Source organism: Sinocyclocheilus grahami, unplaced genomic scaffold, assembly GCF_001515645.1.
Source record: "Sinocyclocheilus grahami isolate Dianchi unplaced genomic scaffold, SAMN03320097.WGS_v1.1 scaffold96.1, whole genome shotgun sequence".
NCBI classification, from domain to species: Eukaryota; Metazoa; Chordata; class Actinopteri; order Cypriniformes; family Cyprinidae; genus Sinocyclocheilus; species Sinocyclocheilus grahami.
In genome coordinates, this window is record NW_015505275.1 from 401447 (window position 1) to 421737 (window position 20291).

Sequence of the window (20291 nt, forward strand, 5' to 3'; positions counted from 1 at the left end):
TGTAAGTCGCTTTGGATAAAAGCTCTGCTAAATGACTAAATGTAAATGTAATGTAAAATGGAAAAAAGGGGATTAAAAAATAAAAACGTGTTCGAGCACAATAGTTAAAAAACAAAAAACAGAATAAGTAAAAAAAACAAGTAAACAGTCAAATGTGCACATTCACTTCAATATCATATTACATGATTTCATTGATAACCTTTTTGCTTCAACAGCCTGCCACCCAGTGGCGAGTTCTGTCTCGTGCTTTAGAACATAAACATTAGAAAAATAGAACAATACATTTGTATGTAAATTCCTTTAAAATACTTAATTACTTAACATTTAATAACAATTATTATTTTTCCCCGATTAGTTTGGTTCACTTTCATGGACTGACCATAGACTGTATAAAAACAGTCTGGCCTGCGGGTGGGAAAGAGCGGTTGTTATAGCAACGGGAAACAACAAAACGATACTTTGGCGGGTACACGAAGTCATCCAAAGTTTTATTCTAAAACGCAGAATTTGAAACATTCCTGTACATTTACTTGACACTTCCACATTACAAGCATGATTGTCCCGACTGACTCCTTGCTGAAGTATGATTATCCGGTGTTGGTGAGCAAGAATACAGAGAGGAAGTCTCCAAGGGTAAGCACAGTTCTTGGATGTATAGAAATAAAAACAAACCTGCAACCACCGTAAAGTATACCTTGTTGTTGTTGTAATGAAGCCTGAATATTAGTTTTTCATATCTTGTCTCACATTTCACTCAGAGTCGCCCTTTGAAAGTGAGTCCCCAACAGATGGTAGAGAGCGGCCCAGTCCCTCCTCCACCCAAACCCAAGAGCCCTTCAGCAGATGCCAGCAAACAGCAAACTGAAGAGATCCTGAATGCCATTCTACCACCAAGGTAAAATAAAAATAAGAGGGTTATTAGCATATTTATTAAACATTGGTGCGGATACTACCATAACACGGTAGTTTAGTTGCATATTTGTTTAATCACGTCTCATTAAGTTACCAACAGTTTGGGGTCAGTAAGATTTTTGACTGACAGCTATAAAATGACAAAATATTTCTAATGAACATAAATGCTGTTCTGAATGCGTATGTATCATGGCTTCCACACAAATATTAAGCAATGTTAAAACATTTTTTCCTCCACACCAAATCAGCATATATTAGAATGATTTCTGAAGGACCACGTGGCACTTAAGACTGGCGTAATGACTGCTGAAAATTCAGCTTTGCCATCACAGGACTACATTGTAAAATGTAATAAAATATAAAAACAGCTGTTTTAAATTGAAGTAATATGTCATGATACTGTTTATATTTTAACCAAATAAATGCAGCCTTGGGTATAATTAAAAAATAAAAACATTTTACAGACCTCAAACTTTTGAAAGATAGTATATAAATCTTTCAAATGGTTCTGTTAAAGGGAATGGATGGAGGACAACCAGTTGTGGGTGCAGCCGGTGTCCAGCGCTCCGTGCACACGCATGGACGTTATTCATTTGCAAGAACAGCTGGACAGAAGTCTGCAGGAAAGGCAGGCCAGAGAGACGGGCATCTGCCCTGTGCGCAGGGAGCTCTACTCTCAGTGCTTCGGTAAAAATACACATATGTGACCCTGGACCACAAAACCAGTCTTAAGTGTCAATTTTTCGAAATTGAGATGTATACATCATCTGAAAGCTGAATAAATAAGCTTTCCATTGATGTATGGTTTTGTTAGGATAGGACATACATATTTGTATGAGATACAGCTATTTGAAAATCTGGAATCTGAGGGTGCAAAAAAAAAAAAATCAAAATTTTGAGAAAATCGCCTTTAAAGTTGTCCAAATGAAGTTCGTAGCAATGCATATTACTAATCAAATTAAGTTTTGATATATTTATGGTAGAAAATTTACAAAATATCTTCATGGAACATGATCTTTACTTAATATCCTAATGATTTTTGGCATAAAAGAAAAACCGATAATTTTGACCCATACAATGTTTTTTTTGGCTATTGCTACAAATATACCCCAGCGACTTAAGACTGGTTTTGTGGCCCAGGGTCACATATTACTAATGAAGTGTCATATTAATAGCTGTTGAGATTCACATGGCATTCTCTCTTTCAAATGTCTCAGATGAGTTAATCAGACAAGTCACCATTAACTGTGCTGAGCGGGGCCTCCTGCTGCTGCAAGTTAGAGACGAGATTCGCATGACCATCGCTGCCTATCAAACACTGTACGAGAGCAGCGTGGCCTTTGGCATGAGGAAAGCACTTCAAGCAGAGCATGGAATGGCTGACATGGAGAACAAGGTCATTTGCAGCAAATTATTATTATTGAAAGCAATTATTCTCATTTTGTCTTACTATTCTAAAACAATTTTACAATAACATACAAAAAAGTTGCTTTGGATAAAAGCATCTGCTAAATGACTAGAGATGTAAATGTAATGTAATGTATATACATATAATAAATTATATCAAAGATTACATATAATAACAATAATGTAACCACAAATAATATATTTTCTGAACAACTAAGTTAAGCAAGCTACAAAACTAAACCTATACAGTTACACTTACAATAACTTGTATTTTACCTATTATTTTCTATAAAAAAAAACATGTTCAACTTGTTGGCTTAAGACAAGTTTATATGTGATTATCTTGCTCTTGTAACAGAAAACAAAAACTATTACTTACATACACAAAATATATTTTGAACTTTTGATGAAAGTCAGTGATGTCTAATGCAACATTAGTCCCCACTGACTTTGTATGGACAAAAAAAAAACTCAAAACAAAAAAACTTTAACGTAAGACCTGACAAGCACACATTAAATGACCATTTTCTGCTTGCTGAGATACAAACTGTTGGTAGATTTTAGAGTTGGAGAGTGAGAAGCGAGGTTTGGAGAGGTTGTTGAACGAGCAGAAGGCTAAATGTGATGCCATCGAGAGACGGGAAGCAGAACGGCGGGAAATTGAGGAAAAGAAGCATGCTGAAGAGGTTCAGTTCCTCAAACGAACTAATCAGCAACTCAAGGTAAAGCAGAGATCATCATAATCATGATTTCTGATTAGTCTATTTTTCAGACTCTTATGCAACCATTTATTTTTTTAGGCACAACTGGAGGGCATAATTACCCTGAGGAATAAGGCCTAAATATTATTTGAAGATTAATACACTTACTCTCATACCATTTAAATGAATAAAACCTGTATTAAAGCATCTGTTCCGAGTATTTATTGATTTTTTTTTCTCCAAACAAAAGAAAAAGAACATATGTAGATATACAGGTACATAATTCACATTTCAACTCTGCAGAATCAGGACATTGTCTTAAGTTAAAAGCGCTGAAAATGCACAGTACTGAAATGAATTAGCTGTCAGACTGTAGTTAGAATGTTCAGGACGATGGCTGGTGCCACAGTATGAATAAAGTGCACTAGAACGATTGTATCAGAGATTAACCGAACCTTCACTTTTTCACAAATCACCGTGATTCCACACCAGGTGTTCCAACCTAGCCACCGACATGGCTTTGGAAACGGATTGATGTGACTGGGTATCTGGCCAGGTATTATCGCTTAGCTCGTTTGGCTTTCTTGCCATCCAAGGGTATTTTTCTGGTTTTATTCTTGTTCTTGACATTGTGCGTTTCATAATAGCGGACCCCCACTTTCTTCACTTTCTGGGCACGCTCCAGTCTTCTTTTCTGTTGAGGTGAAGTAGTTCAACAGAGAGAAAGAGATAAGTTTGGTCTCAAATTTATGTGAGATGTCTGGACTGAGGAATCAAGACGATTGAGCTGGGAGAATAGTGCATACCTCTTTAGATGTGAGTTTGGTAGGTTTTGCAGGCTCCTCATCTTCAGCTTTCCTCTTTTTACCCAAATTCACAGCTAGAAAACCAAAAAAGGATGAGTGTCATTACTCACTTGTTTGAAGCACCAGACAACCCTAATCACTGACACAAGAGTCTGTGGAATATTTAGTGTATTCATATTCAACTAAGTTTAACAGTATATTTTAAATATTGTTGATATTGCGTCAACAATCAATAATGAATGTTATTGTCATTATTTAAGTACTGTGAATATACTATTTGGGGTGAGTAAGTTTTAAATAAATTAACAATTTTATTCAGCAAAAATGCATTAAATGAGTCAAAAGTGACAAAGACATTTATGTTAAAAATATTTCTATTCCAAATAAATGCAGTTTTTTTTTTGTTTTTTTTTTTTACTTTTGATTCATCAAAGAATCCTTAAAATGTATCACCTTTTCCACAGAAATATTCAGCACACATTTTCAATATTAATAATAATAAGAAATGTTTCTGGAGCACAAAATCAGCATATTAGAATTCTTTTTTTCTAGGATCACATGCCACTGAAGACTGGAGTAATGACTGCTGAAAATCCAACTATGCCATCATATCAATTCAATTTGAAAATATATTCAAACAGAAAACAGTTATTTTAAATGGCAATTATATTTCAGAGTATGACTGTTTTTACTGTTTTTGATCAATCAAAGGAAGCCTTGGTCAGCATAAGAGATTTTTTAACATAAAAAATGAAAACCGCAATGTGTATAAGCATTTTCTTAAAAAATGCTTAATTTAATAAAAAATGTTAATTCATGTAATAATAATAATAATAAATATAAATATAGCAGCAAGTAGCAATTAAAGGCCCAAGCAAAACAGGTAAAATTAATAATAATAAGTGCTGTCAAACGATTAATCACATCCAAAATAAAAGTTTTTGTTTACATAATATATGTACGTGTACTGTGTATATTTATTATGTATATATATATATATATATATATATATACACGCACACACACATGCATGTATATATTTCAGAAAAATATGTTTATATATTAAATATATTTATTTATAAAATAAATTATATGAATATAAATATAGACGTAAATATTTTCTAAATATATACTGTATGTGTGTGTATTTATATATACATAATATACACAAAACACATTTTATGCAAACAAAAACTTTTATTTTGTATGCAATTAATCACGATTAATCGTTTGACAGCACTAATAATAATAATAATAATAATGTGTTTTGTTGTACATTAAATACACAGTTGCAGCAGCCTTTTGATACACAAACATATGGCATTAACTTGAGTTAGTTGTACCTTTCCGTTGCAGATTCTTTGCATCATTCTGCTTTGCTGTGGTTTCATTAAACACCTTTTCAGACAGGCCTTTAGGAATTCTATAAAAACATCAAAACAACATAATAATATCAACAGTGAAAAATAATTAATCGGCCTACTGAAATAGGATAAGCGTTAATCTTTACAGAACCCTCTCACAACCTTATCTTGACCTTAACCCTATATCATAACTTTACTCATATTTTGAAGTAATTCTATGTTTGTAGTCTATTTTTTTGATCTTGCTGTTTATGCTGTAAAGTGTTCTGAAAGGTACCTATAAAATATGATCAGTATGAACTTAAACAAACCGTATGGCGGAGAAATGCTTTGACTTGGCACGATCAAGAAAATGCTTTAATTTGGCAATCTTCTCATCCATCTCTTTATTCACTTCACATGTGCTCTTCTTTTCTGCTTTGGTTGGGAAGTCGGAAACAGAGGATTCTTCTTCCTGTTGTTCACCAATCTGCTCTTCCACTTTTTCCTCGTCCTCCTCATTTTCCTCGTCTTGCTCATCTTCATCTTCTGACCAGGAGGGATCCAGTATGTCAGGTATCTCAACAGGCACAAGGTCCTCCTCGCTGAACTCTGGAGCGACGTTTATTTTGCCAAAGTTCTGCTTGACATTGCTGAAGATTTTCTGCATCTCCTCATTCTGTCTCAGAAGCTTTTGATCTTCCTGCTGGCTAGATGAGGCCCCGTCCACATCCTGAGCTTCGGGTCTGTTTCCCAGCTCTTCCTGCTTGGTTTCCATCTCAGGCATTTCCAGCATCGGTTGTGCTTTGTTCTGAGTGGAAAGATCAAGTGTCACTTTAAGACTATAAATGTTTATAAGTGCATTAGTGTCTGCCAGTATAAAGATAGTCAAAATTCAAGTAATTTTGTTGGCCACAGTGACTTAAAAGAGGATTTGTTCCAAGTAATTCAAGATGCATTATGGAAGTTACATATAAACAATGTCTTACAAGGTCTTAAAAAAAAAAATTAAGCTCTAATTTTAGCAAAACATGCAACAGTGATGATCTTGGAAGGCATTTTTGAATATTAAAGTGAAATTTCCAAAGACTAAGCTAATTTTTTGGCTAAAAGACACTAAACTTTGTAGGATATTAAGAACAAATGTGACCCTGGATCACAAAATCAGTCTTAAATCACTGGGGTATATTTGTAGCAACAGCCAAAAATACACTGTATATGTCAAAATTATAGATTTTTCTTTTATGCCAAAAATCATTAGGATAATAAGTAAAGATCATGTTCCATGAAGATATTTAGTAAATTTCCTACCGTAAATATATTAAAACTTAATTTTTGATTAGTAATATGCATTGCTAAGAAGATTTTCTAAGTATTTAGATTTTTTGCACCCTCAGATTACAGATTTTCAAATAGTTGTATCTCGGCCAAATATTGTCCTATCCTAACAAACCATACATTAATGGAAAGCTTATTTATTCAGCTTTCAGATGATGTATGAATCTCAATTACGAAAAATCGACCCCTATGACTGGTTTTGTGGTCCAAGGTCACATATGTCCATTTACCTCTTCATCCATCTCGCCTCCTGGGGGCTTCACAAAAAAGGGGATGCGTCCCCTCTGCCAATCATTCAAAACCATTTTAGACACAGTGGACAGATCTGGCTCTCCACCCTGTATAAGTGGAACAACACAAAATACCAATCATTACAGCACCAACATGTACAGTATTTGGACAGAGATAAAGATGTGAACTAAAAAATACAACCTACCCCTTTTTAAAAATCTAATTTTGCACTAAATCATAGTGGTTTTGGCATTCGGGTATTGTAAACTGGCTATCCGAAGTTAAAATTAAATGTTTTCCACTGGCTTAAAGTAAGCAAACTGTCACATCTCAATCGGACACTTGAGAGGAAAGAATAAACAAATGTGCCGCGAGGACCAAGCTGACAGTTCGTTTTATCAGATTCTCCACAATCAGGCCAGACCTTGAGCAGTTTTCCGGTGCGAAAGGCGAACTTTTCCAGAAAGTCCTCGGCAGAGCTCCAGGACGGAATGCGGTATGTCTTCTGGATGTACTCTGCTTTGGCCCTCTCCAGCACCGCTCCGATGTGATCCTCTGGATTTCGGATCTTCTCCACTTGAACCTAAATGCAACAGATACAAAGTGAGTGGATGAAGCTGCTGGGATTGCCAATGTGAACGGCTGTCTTTGAGAGTCAAGGTCATCGTACCACTCCCTTCAGCACAATGTCAGTCTCGCTGTCGTCGGAGGGATAGACGACGCCAGGACAGTCTATGAGGAAAATGCGTCTCATTAGTGTGATATACTGCCAGACCTGTGAAAAAAAGAGAGAAAGAAAACAGTTGGTTATGGCATTAAGGTTGAGCTTGAGCCATCTGACAGAAAGTTCATATTCATCCATGACCTCCATTTAAGAAACCACAAGACCGAAAACATTTCAACATAACGAACTGCATTTAAATACACACAATTTATAAGAACTTTCGACAAGTTAGCAAGCAGTCAATTAACTTTTAAGTTTATAAAACTAAAACTAAATAGATTGTTTATGAATGTTGCTGACTGGCCAAAGGCCTAAACAGTGATTCAGGAAAACCCAACATTTCAACATAGGAAAAGCTAGTTAAAAGCACAACAATGTTTTAAGCTATTAAAATCAAATCAAACCTATCTATCTCATAATCGAACTAGAAAGACTGTTGTACAAAGAAAGGAAAACAGAAGACAGAAATGTCTACTAATTGAAGAATCACTCAAATCAGGGCACACGGGGGGAAATTTTAAATGAAACAATTTATCATTTAAAACATAAACAGAAGAGCGTGGAAGTCCAGATTTGTTTAGAATTTGATTTCAATCTGGCCGCCGTCAGTAATGTTTTTCCTTTGCCTTGCACTTTCACTCGCTCCCTCTGAAAACCATTTCTCAGTTCCATGTTTGTAAAATAAGAGGAAAAATTTGACAACATAAAAAAGTAATTTCACACAAAAACATGAATACACAAAAGTTGCAGCCAAAAACCAAAATGCTGGAAACTTAAATCGTTCCAAATGTTACCACATGTCAGGATCTGGCAGGTAACCTTACACTCACCAAAAAAAAAAATCTGAATCATTTGATGTCACGTACATCAAAAGAGGAATCACTCAATCATCTGATGTTCATGATCAGTACATGGACAAACACAAGTATGTTATTGGAAAATCTCATCAAAAATTATAACTTTTGAAAAGAAAAAGACTTGAAATACAGTGTAATGGGTTATTATTAATTTTTTTTAGCCCCGGGTTCACATCTTCTGACAACATTCATATACACTGTATGGAAAATAGCAGCATGAACATTGTGTTAAACTTCTCATTTTGTGTCCATAGTGGAAAAAAGTCACTCAGGTTTGGAATGGCATTAGAGTATGCAAACTAATCACAGACTTTTCATTTTTGGGTAAACTAGCCTTTAAGAAAAAATACAAAATTAGCACCAAACAGAGATAAAAGGCATGTGATTGGCAAATTACAGAAGAAAAAAAAAATCCTTTTCTCCTCATTCAGTATGCCTATACAACAAATAATTATAATTATTATATCAAATTACTTTATTATTATTGTTGAAAAATATTATTATGTTATTTAAATATGAACATTAAACAAATCAATAAAGAAATATATTACAATTGCAAAAATATTATTGTACTGTAAAATAATGATAATTTTATATACGCATCAATTTCTTTTTCTCAGAATTCACATGGATCCTTATTTTCAGGTAGGAAAATACAGAAATCCATATGTTAAAATCACATCCCTGAGATGGAAAGAAAAAGCTTCTGAGGTCTTACCTTTGTCTCACCAGCAAGGGGTGCCACGTTACAGACTTTTTTGGAGCGCAGGGTATTGATAACAGAGCTCTTTCCAACATTGGGGTAACCAATGAAGCCAACACTGATCTGCTTTTTATCTGAGTGGAGCTGAGCAAAAATCAATATGGACATGTTAATACTAAGCAAACGTCATTTTGCAAAGCAGCAATTAAATAGAAGAAATACACACATACTGTCAAGTCCTCTGATATAATGTTCGTTTCATAGTATTGAGGTCAGGAAAACAAGACGATCTTGGATCAACCCTTCTCCCAATAATTTGCACACATTCCCGCTCACATTTCATTATACACTTTTAAAAAGGGGGCCCAAGAAATAAAGACTTGATACACAACCTACAAAGGCCTCTTAAATGTCATTACACCTGCAGATTTATATTGCACGCATGGCAACCGTGATATTTTTGCACCGCTGTGTTCTAACTCCTAAAAGAGTGTCCTGTCATATAACCCTCAACAAAATTTATGTTATGTAAGCCCTCTCTCCTTTTTAGTATTTCCAATTTTTTGTTTACGGCTGTGCTCCCAAAAATAGCTACGAGGCAGATGTGAAGACAGGACAGGAGCCCAATAGCATGGGAGGGTGGGGTACATCTGGTACCCAATCAAACCACTGCTCTCAACATCTGTTGCCATTACGGACCAAAAAACAGACTGACCTTGTCCTAAAACTGCAGCTTGAGTAGATAAACGATGTGGATCGAAACTGTTGTGCGTTTAAAACCTGTTGCCCCATGGTTTCCAAGGCACGATAATGCGTATAAGCATTAAACATACGCTGTAAATGTTTAAAGCCTCACCTTGCCAAACTGCCGCAGGAGCTGGATAAGGGAGCCCTTGCCGAAGGAATTGGTAAGGCTGGCGTGAAAGGCCAAAGTGGGGTATTCCTGAGAAAGAACTGCAACCCAGCGTTTCTACAACATAGACACAAGAATAAGCAAGAATGAAAAACAGTTCACATATAGAAAAATAAGTGTAGCATCATCCTAAATGTTAATCAACAACAGTATTCATAAAGTTCCTATGAGTGAACATCTCTCTTAATAAATCACATTTCAACGTAAATTCAAGAGCAACGTGAACATATAAACATACAAATAGGCTACTATATAATACCACTATGGACAAAAATGTTTTGGAACATCTCTTAATTATGGAATTCAGGCATTTCTATTACTATTAAAATGATAAAACTAAGCACCTAGCCATGCAGTCTACATTTCTAAACATTAGTGGAAAAAACGGGCCATTTGGAAGAGCTCAGTGACGTCAAGTGTGGTATAGTGCCACCTTTGCAATGAGTCATTGCCATTGACTTCCATAGTATTGGGGTAAAACACTATGGAAATTAATTGGGACCATCAAGTGTTTGTTTACCAACATTCTTAAAAATATCTTTTGTGTTCAACAGAAGAGCAAAATTCATACAGGTTTGGAACATGAGGGTGGGCATTATGTCTATATTTATTTTTCCTACTCATATAACGTAAAATCACATAATAATAATAATCATATAAAAAAAAAAATTGTAATATAACTTTTTATGTCAGTTTCTGCCTTTAGAAACCCCAATTTGGTCCTTTTAACGTAGAATGAAATCCATGGAATTTCGAATAAAATCCGGTTGTACGTGCGGTTTATAAATTTCTAACTAGGTCTAACACTAGAAGTGATCTATGAAATAGTTTTTGATAAGAGAGAACAGATAAAAAAGGGCACAAGCTGCCCAACAAGAATCACCACAGAATGATAAGTGATTCCCTTTCAACAACAAAACTAATGGGTTTCCCAATCACTTGCCTGTTAGGTTTACAAAAGACCTCAGTCATAAATCTGAAGGGGGTAGGCAAATGCTTTTTTGGCTTGAATGAAAAGGCCTGCAGCTTATAAACAGCTGGTGTAACTCCCTCATTCCTTGTTGTTGCATTTCAGAATCACCAATAACAAGAATTAAAAACAAGAATCATAGATGTGAAAGACAGAAAAAAATATCTGTCAGGGAAGGAGCCTTTAACTGGTTAACTATTACAAGCCAAGATAAACATGCCTGTCTGTCAGTGAAACAAACTCCAGAGACGGTAGAACAGGACACATTGCAGACAGTGGCCTTGTTCCAGAAACCTAGTGATATGCCTTGCTGTCTACTGCCTACATAGGTGGCCCCATACATCCTAACTGTTGTAGAAGAACAAAAGTGGCCATTTCAGATCGCTCTATAGAAACTTGCTAAGCTAACAACACGATATTCTATTTTTTTCTAATTCAATTTGAACAATTCATGCCATGTCATAATTCCTGTAATTTCGAGATGACAACACACAACATTAAACTTGGAGAAATTAATTTCCTCAGACTCGGAATTATGCATTTCAATGCCAACATTATCAACACCTAAACATGGCACCTCAATGATTCTGCAGTGGTCACATGGTACGTAGTCGTAGCTCTCAGTAAAGTTGGTTAACAAGTTGTAATTACAAGTATATTTATCATTACGACTTTGACATTTTTTCCACCAACCTCAATGGATGGTGTTATGGTGATTCTAAGGTAATGACACATGAATACAATTACACAGCACAGCAAAAATGTTGGGAAAATTGTTTTTTAATTAGATTAAACTACCAATATCAAATATGTTATCAATACTTTTCACTACTGAATGAATAAGTATATTTATAATTCAGATTTCTGACATTTTCCACCAACTGCAACAGGATTTCAACAGACTGGTTTTAGCATTTTGCTAAGATAACAACATGATACTCTAATATGCATACAAATACACCGCACCCATATATGTTAGGTAAATAATCTTTTTTAAATTAGGCTGAACTACTTTATCAATATTTTTTGCCACTGAATGAATAAGCAGATTTATCATCAAGATGTCTGACGTTTCTCTTAACCCAACATAAATGGATTAACAGAGGCTGGTGTTTGCATGTTGCTAAGCTAAAGTCCCAATAATAACAGTATAGTTATATCACAAAGGTAACATTCAGTTTTGTAATGCTTACTTTTCTGAAATAAGACACTGAGTTTTGACATATGAAGGTATCTTACAAAGATTCTGAAACTATGTCAGCTTATAATACTGCCTACATAGGGAGCTCAACAGATTTTGGAACTGGTACTAGTATTCCACTTTCATTTCTTACCGTAACCCATGTGGGAATGAGGTCACACTTATTGAGCACAAAGATGAGGTGTTTCCAAGATTTCTCCTTCTTCAGGTAAGACTCAATGCTCTGGGATCGAGTGCCCATAGGGTCCCGAGCATCTAGCACCTGGATAATGACGTCTGAAGAGTCGATCACCTGCACAAAGCATGGTTCATTTTAGGATGTGACGTCAACTACGGTTTTTGTTAGAACTTTCAATGAGTAAGGCGTTGGGAGATGGTAATAACTACCTTATAAAGCTCGCCCCAGATCCTTTTTGACTGCCCCTTTTTGAAGATTTCCTCCCGAGCCTCGTCCCTGCAGTGACGGGAAAATGAAATGGCTTTATGTCATGTCATGATATAGAAGCCATTTTGCTAGAAAAACAGGGCTATAGCTTGTTTCTGTAGTAAGTACAGAACTACATATTTTCATAATCTCTAGAAGGCACTCGCTCACTTGACTCCGCTGTCCTCAGACACCAGATCACGGTCTTTCTCAGAAATGTAGCTCTGAGCAGAGACCTCTGCCTGTTCAGCAAAGTCCTTCAGCTCTCCCACAGACAAGGTGGGCCTCTTTCTTTGTGCCTTTGGCCCAAACGTGGTTTCAAACGTCTCTGTGTCCAGAATGTGCACCTTGGAGTTCTAGAAGAGCCAGCAGAAGATCAACTGACAAACAGATCTCATGAGAACTGTTTTATCCTCTTCATCATAACATTCATAACTTTTGGAATTTCTTTGATGAGGCATCTGATATTTCAGCTCTTGCAAGCATTTTGACAGTTCTCTGTGCTACCATTCCTTATGGGTGAGCAGAGTGTACTCATCTGCACATTCTATATGGCTTACAAGAGTGATCATACAATTTTGTGCTACACAAAACAAGATAATTTCTTCTATAAAGCATATATTAATATGGCTTTATTCACATTGCGCATAAACCTATTTTGTTTCCTTATCTTGAGGACTGACTTTCTGTCAAGTGGTGAAATCAGTTTGTTTAGACAGTGTAGCCTGCACTTGATCTACTATAGTAAAGATTTAAGCCTAAACACGATGCTAAGTGACATAATTCACTAAATGAGGGTAAATCTGTGTATTTGGCCACAGCTCCAGAAAGCACAGCACACTGTTGAAAATGGAAAACTTTAAATCCGATCTGACCGTTTTAGACACATTCCAAAAAAATCAGATGGTAATCTGCAGTTCTCAAACTAAATGCAGATGTGGTTTACATTAGGTTTGTAAACGCCTGCTTTCACGCATTCTTGTGCATATATAGAATGTTGTACAAAGTACTGTTCCGAAGCTTGTGGTCAGTATGGTTTTTTAAAGAAATTAATACTTACATTCATTAAGGATGCATTAAAATGATCAAAAGTGATTATTCAAAATAAATGTGATTATTCAAAACTTAACATTCTATTCATCAAAGAACCCCCCCCAAAAAGGATCATGTGACTCTAAAGACAGGAGTAATGGCTGCTGAAAATTCAAATTTTTGTCATCACAGGAATAAATTACAATTTTAGAAATATAAAAAATAGAAAAAGTTACTTGAAATTGTACTAGTATTTCATAATATTATTATTTTTTTACTGAATTTTGGATTAAATAAATAGCCTTAAGAGCATAAGACACTTTAAAAAATACATAAAAACTTTTGAACACTCGTGTATATAGAACATATGCTTTTACAGATAATTTTAATATCGTTAGTATACAGAAAAATATGCCTTAAGATAAAATCATACAAAAGCCAAATAACAACGAACGAAACTTCTTACAGTTAAAGTCTATAACTGGACCAGGCCAAATTGCAATCTGTAACGACCTAAAAACAAAACAAAAGTGAAGCCATACCACTGTTGCAACAGAGGATGGAATAAAACAAGCAATTTACAGATCTTGTCAAAGCCAGTAACATTTCTCGTAAGAAATTGTACTTCTGGTAAGATTGCATTTCTTCGGAACAATTGACGTGGATGATAAAAAACAACCTGATTTGAGGCTAACCACCACATCACAACATGTTCAAAATATTTCTGAGAAAGAGAAAAAAAAATGTGCGCAAACAATGGACATTATGGCACATGCTGGAGGAGCGGCTCAAACACCACAAATCAAAAAGGGAGGATGAAAATCAATAACTGACACAGTTTTGCCAGTTCCCTGCAACCAAAAAACAAAAAAAAAACATAGCGAGTGTGTCACAGTCCTGAGACATAGAACAAAAGTAAATTGGGACGTTCATTATGCAAAGGTTTTGCTCACACATGGAACAGTTTAGATGTTGAAGCAAATCAACAACATTTGTAGAAGAAACATGAAGAACAGAGCAAAAGCTTACATTTTATTCTGAGCACATTTTTTTGCTCTGTTCTTTACTACTGGCAGACAGCAGGCCCTTAGATGCCAAAGAGCAAGTTCTATCGCAGGTCAGGCAATGTCCTCGCTACACCGTCAGACTAACAAAATCACTGTGCCGTTATCATGGCACAACAATTGTTCTTGTTGTGTTTTTGTCATTCTCAAGTTACAAGACATTTAGCCAAGAGGTGTTGTAAAAAAACTGTTTTCTCATTTAAATACAAATGAGCAAAGTTGTTGTTTACAGGAATTTGCCAGAAATGAGCAGCTGATAAATCAAGTCAGAAAAGTACTTTGTGAAGGGGCAATTTTCCCGTTGGAGTCTAATGTCAGAAATATTTTTGCTTTAATTAGGCTATACTTTTTAGAATCAAATGACAACACACAGTATCATACTATGACTCTTCTAAATTTGGAATGATCTACGCAGTCAGATTTTTGTTGTTGTTTTTGTGTACCATAAAAACAGCACATCTAACGTCCCGTTAACTAAAAGTATTATTAATCATTTTAAGTCACTGAAATGAAATAAGGTGAAGTAAAATATAAATATTAGATGAAAACCTTAAAAAACTTGTTGCTTAAAATAAAAATGACTAAAACTAAAATAAAACATATTAAAGCTAAATAGAAATATGTATAAAAAGGAGTATACAAATTACAAAACCACCAAACCAAATCTAAAAGGAAAACGGAAAATTTTAAAATAATAAAAATATTAACCAACACTAATAGTATAGAAATGTTATATACTCATGTAAAGCCCAGAGTTAGATGTTACCATGTTGCTAACGTTGTATTATAATACTCGAATACATATAAAATTGCATTAAGTTGATTTAATCAATTTTTATTGATACTTTCTGGTTGTAAGTAAATTATAAATAACTTTAGGATTCACGATACTACTTTTTACTGAGCTCATCACAATGCATTACTTGATTGTCTGCTCTGAAAAACTCCAAGCCTACCTGTCTTCTCACATCACGCCACAGGATTTTTGTATAAAAACAGCATGTATGTGTAACGTGAGTGCATACTCACATGTGCTTTAATTCGGTCATGCAGCAAGGACATTGGTAGCTTGCTCTGTCTCATCACTACTCGGTACGGATCTTTTTTTACCGCGTTCATCTCTTCCTGGAATTTCTGTAAGGATGACTGCTTGATAACACGTGTATTGGCTGCACAGGAAGCATATGGGAAAACCAAAGAAATATTCACATAATCAGACATATTTACATCCAATATGAATTCTGAATGGTATGACCACAGAATAAGTGGCCTATAATATTACTTGGAAAAGATGGCTGGTTCCCTTCATACACAAATACAAGCATACACAATAAGACTAATTAAAACAAACAAAAAAGGAATTGCTCTTACCAAACCACTTGATGTTGGGCTCAACTCTGGCCACAGTTCCTGGAGCAACTGTGCTCTGGTACTGCAAGGGCTTGATCACCTTACCTCGACTGTTACTGTGGCCATATAAATAAAAAATATCTCTGTTTCATTATAATTTAAAAGGTTTCATTTTTGTTAGGGTTGGGATTTGTTTTTGTTTAAAATAATTAAATAAGCTCTCTCTATGATTAGTGTTTAATGCATATTACTCCATCTAGATGTATATTACGTAAATTTTTTTTTATCAATTCTGTTTATTTTTTCTTTCTATTGTCTTGTTACATACAAATGTATGTAAGCACCCAGAGCTACTAGAAACTAGAGCCCGACCGATATATCGTTTTGCCGATTTTATCGGCCGATATGATCCTGTCGCAGATATATCGTTTCTGCGAATATGGCGCCGATATGAAAATTTTTTGACAGAACATAAAACGCAGATAAAATGCTTGTAAATGGTGTAATTATGTCATTTGTCCAGCTCCATTGTTTGCTACTGGTGACCTTGATGAAACACTTTAAAGCTTAAAGGGTTAGTTCGCCCAAAAATGAAAATTAGCCCATAAATTACTCACCCTCAAGTCATCCTAGGTGTAAATGACTTTCTTCTTTCAGACGAATCCAGTCGGAGTTATATAAAAAATTGTCTTTAATCTTTCAAGTTGTTTAATGCCATTTAGCGGGTGTTGCATGCATCACTCCAAAATAAGTTAAATAAAAAGCGCCCATCCATATATATATAAAAAAAGTGTCTCACATGGCTCCGGAGGGTGAACAAAGGCCTCCTGTAGCAAATCGATGCGTTTTTGTAAGAAAAATATCCATATTCAAAACGTAATAATCAGTAATAACAGTTGTACACAGAAGCAGCTCTTTGCGGATGACGTATGACGTAGGCGTTGCGCCGCTCAGAAGTGACGAACGCAGAAGCGCAGGGGAGAGATCAAAACAAAACAACGGTCATTTATTACAAGTACAAAACGAGGATTTGTAAATTTCAATATAAGCCAAAAGGAAACTGGGTTTCCTTTGCTAAAGTAAGGAAACTTTGCTTCCTCTGCTCCTGTTAACAAACGTTGGTTTTCACGAGACTCACCGGCGCATTCGCAACGCTGAACTCACACGTCATCAGCCTTTATCACTGCTTAAATATTATGAAATATGTTGCGTGCCTTATTCTGTGTAAGAAGCCACATCATCTCACAGAAGGATTTATTTCAAACACTCGACTGACGTTATGAAGTGAGTTTGGAGTAAAAATATGTTATTAAATGTGGTATTTTCACATGCTTTTAGATGGAGCAGCATTTACTTCACAGAGCCGTAGTTCACTGAGAAGCTATGCAAACAGCTGTCATTATCGCGAGCGATTTCTTTGATTTTTTTTTTGCGATTTTTTGGCGTAACTTGTCAGTAAACTACGGCTATGTGTAGTAAATTCTGCTCCATCTGAAAGCACGTGATGATGATTTCCTGCTGATTACAGAACCAGCTTTTTTAATATAACTCCGACTGGATTCGTCTGAAAGAAGAAAGTCATATACACCTACTAGGATGACTTGAGGGTGAGTAATTTATGGGCTAATTTAAATTTTTGGGTGAACTAACCCTTTAAGTGTGCGTAAATGTAACGGCATATCTCCGTAACGGCGCGGCGGATCCGCACCAAATTCTGGGGATCCCTTCAGCTTGAGGAACCCTCTCGAACCAACCAATCTGGCGATCCCGGGGGGCTACTGACGTGCAGAGAGTGGCGTTTGAGAGGGCTCCTCGAGCTGAAGGGATTCCCCCAATTTTGGTGGAGATCCGCCGCCGTGTTCGCAAGATAGTGACACAAGCCAACAATTTCACTTCAGTAAGGAGGTCTCTTGTTCAGGCAGCAGCATTCAAGTGTTGTCTTATTCGACCGTAAGTGCCCTGCGAAGTGGACTTCACACGATATTCCGCCATGAATTCAGTTCCAAGGGAACATCGAGTTACATTCAAAGGGCATTAAAGTGCACGAGACGTGAATTTAAATTGTATATATTTACAGAGGTATATTATGTCACACTTCACTAGTAAGTTTTCGTCTATGTGTGAAGACAGTAGCGCAAATCCATGAATGAATGTTCCAAAGTGAAAAACTCCAACAGAATAAAGTTTAATGGAACTGAATTGAAAAAGTTGAATAAACTTAAACTTTACTGTTCAGTGCACTGATGTCAGACTCATTTTGGATAATAAAGTTTGTTAAATTGTTAAAGGGGTCATATGATGCGATTTAAATCTGTCCTTTCTCTTTGGAGTGTTACAAGCTCTTGGTGCATAAAGAAGATCTGTAACGTTGCAAAGACTAAAGTTTCTATGAAATATGTTGCGTGCCTTATTCTGTGTAAGAAGCCACATCATCTCACAGAAGGATTTATTTCAAACACTCGACTGACGTTATGAAGTGAGTTTGGAGTAAAAATATGTTATTAAATGTGGTATTTTCACATGCTTTTAGATGGAGCAGCATTTACTTCACAGAGCCGTAGTTCACTGAGAAGCTATGCAAACAGCTGTCATTATCGCGAGCGATTTCTTTGATTTTTTTTTTGCGATTTTTTGGCGTAACTTGTCAGTAAACTACGGCTATGTGTAGTAAATTCTGCTCCATCTGAAAGCACGTGATGATGATTTCCTGCTGATTACAGAACCAGCTTTTTTAATATAACTCCGACTGGATTCGTCTGAAAGAAGAAAGTCATATACACCTACTAGGATGACTTGAGGGTGAGTAATTTATGGGCTAATTTAAATTTTTGGGTGAACTAACCCTTTAAGTGTGCGTAAATGTAACGGCATATCTCCGTAACGGCGCGGCGGATCCGCACCAAATTCTGGGGATCCCTTCAGCTTGAGGAACCCTCTCGAACCAACCAATCTGGCGATCCCGGGGGGCTACTGACGTGCAGAGAGTGGCGTTTGAGAGGGCTCCTCGAGCTGAAGGGATTCCCCCAATTTTGGTGGAGATCCGCCGCCGTGTTCGCAAGATAGTGACACAAGCCAACAATTTCACTTCAGTAAGGAGGTCTCTTGTTCAGGCAGCAGCATTCAAGTGTTGTCTTATTCGACCGTAAGTGCCCTGCGAAGTGGACTTCACACGATATTCCGCCATGAATTCAGTTCCAAGGGAACATCGAGTTACATTCAAAGGGCATTAAAGTGCACGAGACGTGAATTTAAATTGTATATATTTACAGAGGTATATTATGTCACACTTCACTAGTAAGTTTTCGTCTATGTGTGAAGACAGTAGCGCAAATCCATGAATGAATGTTCCAAAGTGAAAAACTCCAACAGAATAAAGTTTAATGGAACTGAATTGAAAAAGTTGAATAAACTTAAACTTTACTGTTCAGTGCACTGATGTCAGACTCATTTTGGATAATAAAGTTTGTTAAATTGTTAAAGGGGTCATATGATGCGATTTAAATCTGTCCTTTCTCTTTGGAGTGTTACAAGCTCTTGGTGCATAAAGAAGATCTGTAACGTTGCAAAGACTAAAGTTTCAAATCCAAAGAGATATTCTTTATAAAAGTTAAGAGTCAACCACGCCTACCTAAAACGGCTCGTTCTAACACGCCCCCACATATCTACGTCACAATGTGGGAAGATTTGCATAACGCCGCCCAAATGTTCACGCGAAGGTGTAACTTTTGTTGCTGCCATGTTGTGGAGACACTGTGTTTCGTTGTGAAAGCAAAACTTCTTTGTTTGGCCTTCCAAAAGAGGACGATATCCGCTTCGTCATGCCTGGAGCTGATCCGTGCTGGTCGCTGAGGAAATACATCAACTTTGCACTGTGGATCACCGGATCGGCTTTCACCGTGGGTTAGTCCAGCCTGGGGTCGTCACATGTGGTTGCTGCAAGCCCGCTGGACGCTCCATCGAATCCACCGGCCGCGCCATTCACATGTGGTTGCCGCAAACCCGCCGGACGCTCCTTCGTCGAATCCGCCGGTGTGTGTCGCTGTTTCATTGCGAAAGTGAAACTACTTTGTTTGGTCTTCCAAAAGAGGACACAACTAGAAATCAGTGGTTAAGTTGTATTTACAACACTGTTCCAGAACAGTTTAACCCAAATATTCAGATGTGTCCAGCGCATTTTATGGAGGACTGTTTCCTGATCCTGGTAGAGTAGACTACAATGCCGGCTGTTCTGACTCACAGACTGCAAGTACGTTTTTTATATTTAAAGAATTTGCCACTGACGATTCAAACGCGAGTTTTGAGCAGTGTAGAGTAG

At 36.4% G+C, this 20291-nt stretch overlaps 2 protein-coding genes and 1 long non-coding RNA gene across 3 annotated transcripts in view; 2 read left to right on the top strand and 1 right to left on the bottom strand.

Annotated features, from left to right (window-relative positions):
* Positions 1-463: 463 nt before the first annotated feature.
* dnali1 (dynein, axonemal, light intermediate chain 1) lies at positions 464-3211 on the top strand. Its single transcript, XM_016275643.1, has 6 exons — positions 464-633; positions 759-895; positions 1430-1599; positions 2130-2308; positions 2877-3041; positions 3120-3211. Exons 1-6 carry the CDS (start codon positions 553-555, stop codon positions 3159-3161), a joined length of 774 nt encoding a protein of 257 aa, XP_016131129.1. The 5' UTR covers positions 464-552; the 3' UTR covers positions 3162-3211.
* Positions 3199-20291, bottom strand: part of LOC107587748 (nucleolar GTP-binding protein 2-like) — a 23019-nt gene continuing 5926 nt past the window's right edge. Inside the window, exons 3-16 of the mRNA XM_016275642.1 lie at positions 15998-16092; positions 15656-15795; positions 12702-12886; positions 12494-12560; positions 12240-12398; positions 9879-9992; positions 9038-9166; positions 7409-7513; positions 7163-7321; positions 6738-6845; positions 5502-5980; positions 5170-5249; positions 3827-3900; positions 3199-3714 (exon numbers count right to left, since the gene is read on the bottom strand). Of these exons, the coding sequence (XP_016131128.1) occupies positions 3580-3714; positions 3827-3900; positions 5170-5249; positions 5502-5980; positions 6738-6845; positions 7163-7321; positions 7409-7513; positions 9038-9166; positions 9879-9992; positions 12240-12398; positions 12494-12560; positions 12702-12886; positions 15656-15795; positions 15998-16092 (2029 nt within the window). The 3' untranslated portion in view covers positions 3199-3579. The remainder of the gene's footprint in view (positions 3715-3826; positions 3901-5169; positions 5250-5501; positions 5981-6737; positions 6846-7162; positions 7322-7408; positions 7514-9037; positions 9167-9878; positions 9993-12239; positions 12399-12493; positions 12561-12701; positions 12887-15655; positions 15796-15997; positions 16093-20291) is intronic.
* LOC107587751 (uncharacterized) lies at positions 5224-7784 on the top strand. The gene is made up of 3 exons (XR_001609505.1): positions 5224-5285; positions 5318-5324; positions 7772-7784. It is a non-coding gene; the product is annotated as an uncharacterized lncRNA (long non-coding RNA).

Excerpts from the sequence above, each read along its gene's own strand:
- dnali1 (XM_016275643.1), top strand. The coding sequence starts at position 553 with ATGATTGTCCCGACTGACTCCTTGCTGAAGTATGATTATCCGGTGTTG. Across the intron at positions 896-1,429 it reads AATGCCATTCTACCACCAAG|GGAATGGATGGAGGACAACC; the intron begins GTAAAATAAAAA and ends GTTCTGTTAAAG. Across the intron at positions 3,042-3,119 it reads GAACTAATCAGCAACTCAAG|GCACAACTGGAGGGCATAAT; the intron begins GTAAAGCAGAGA and ends TTATTTTTTTAG.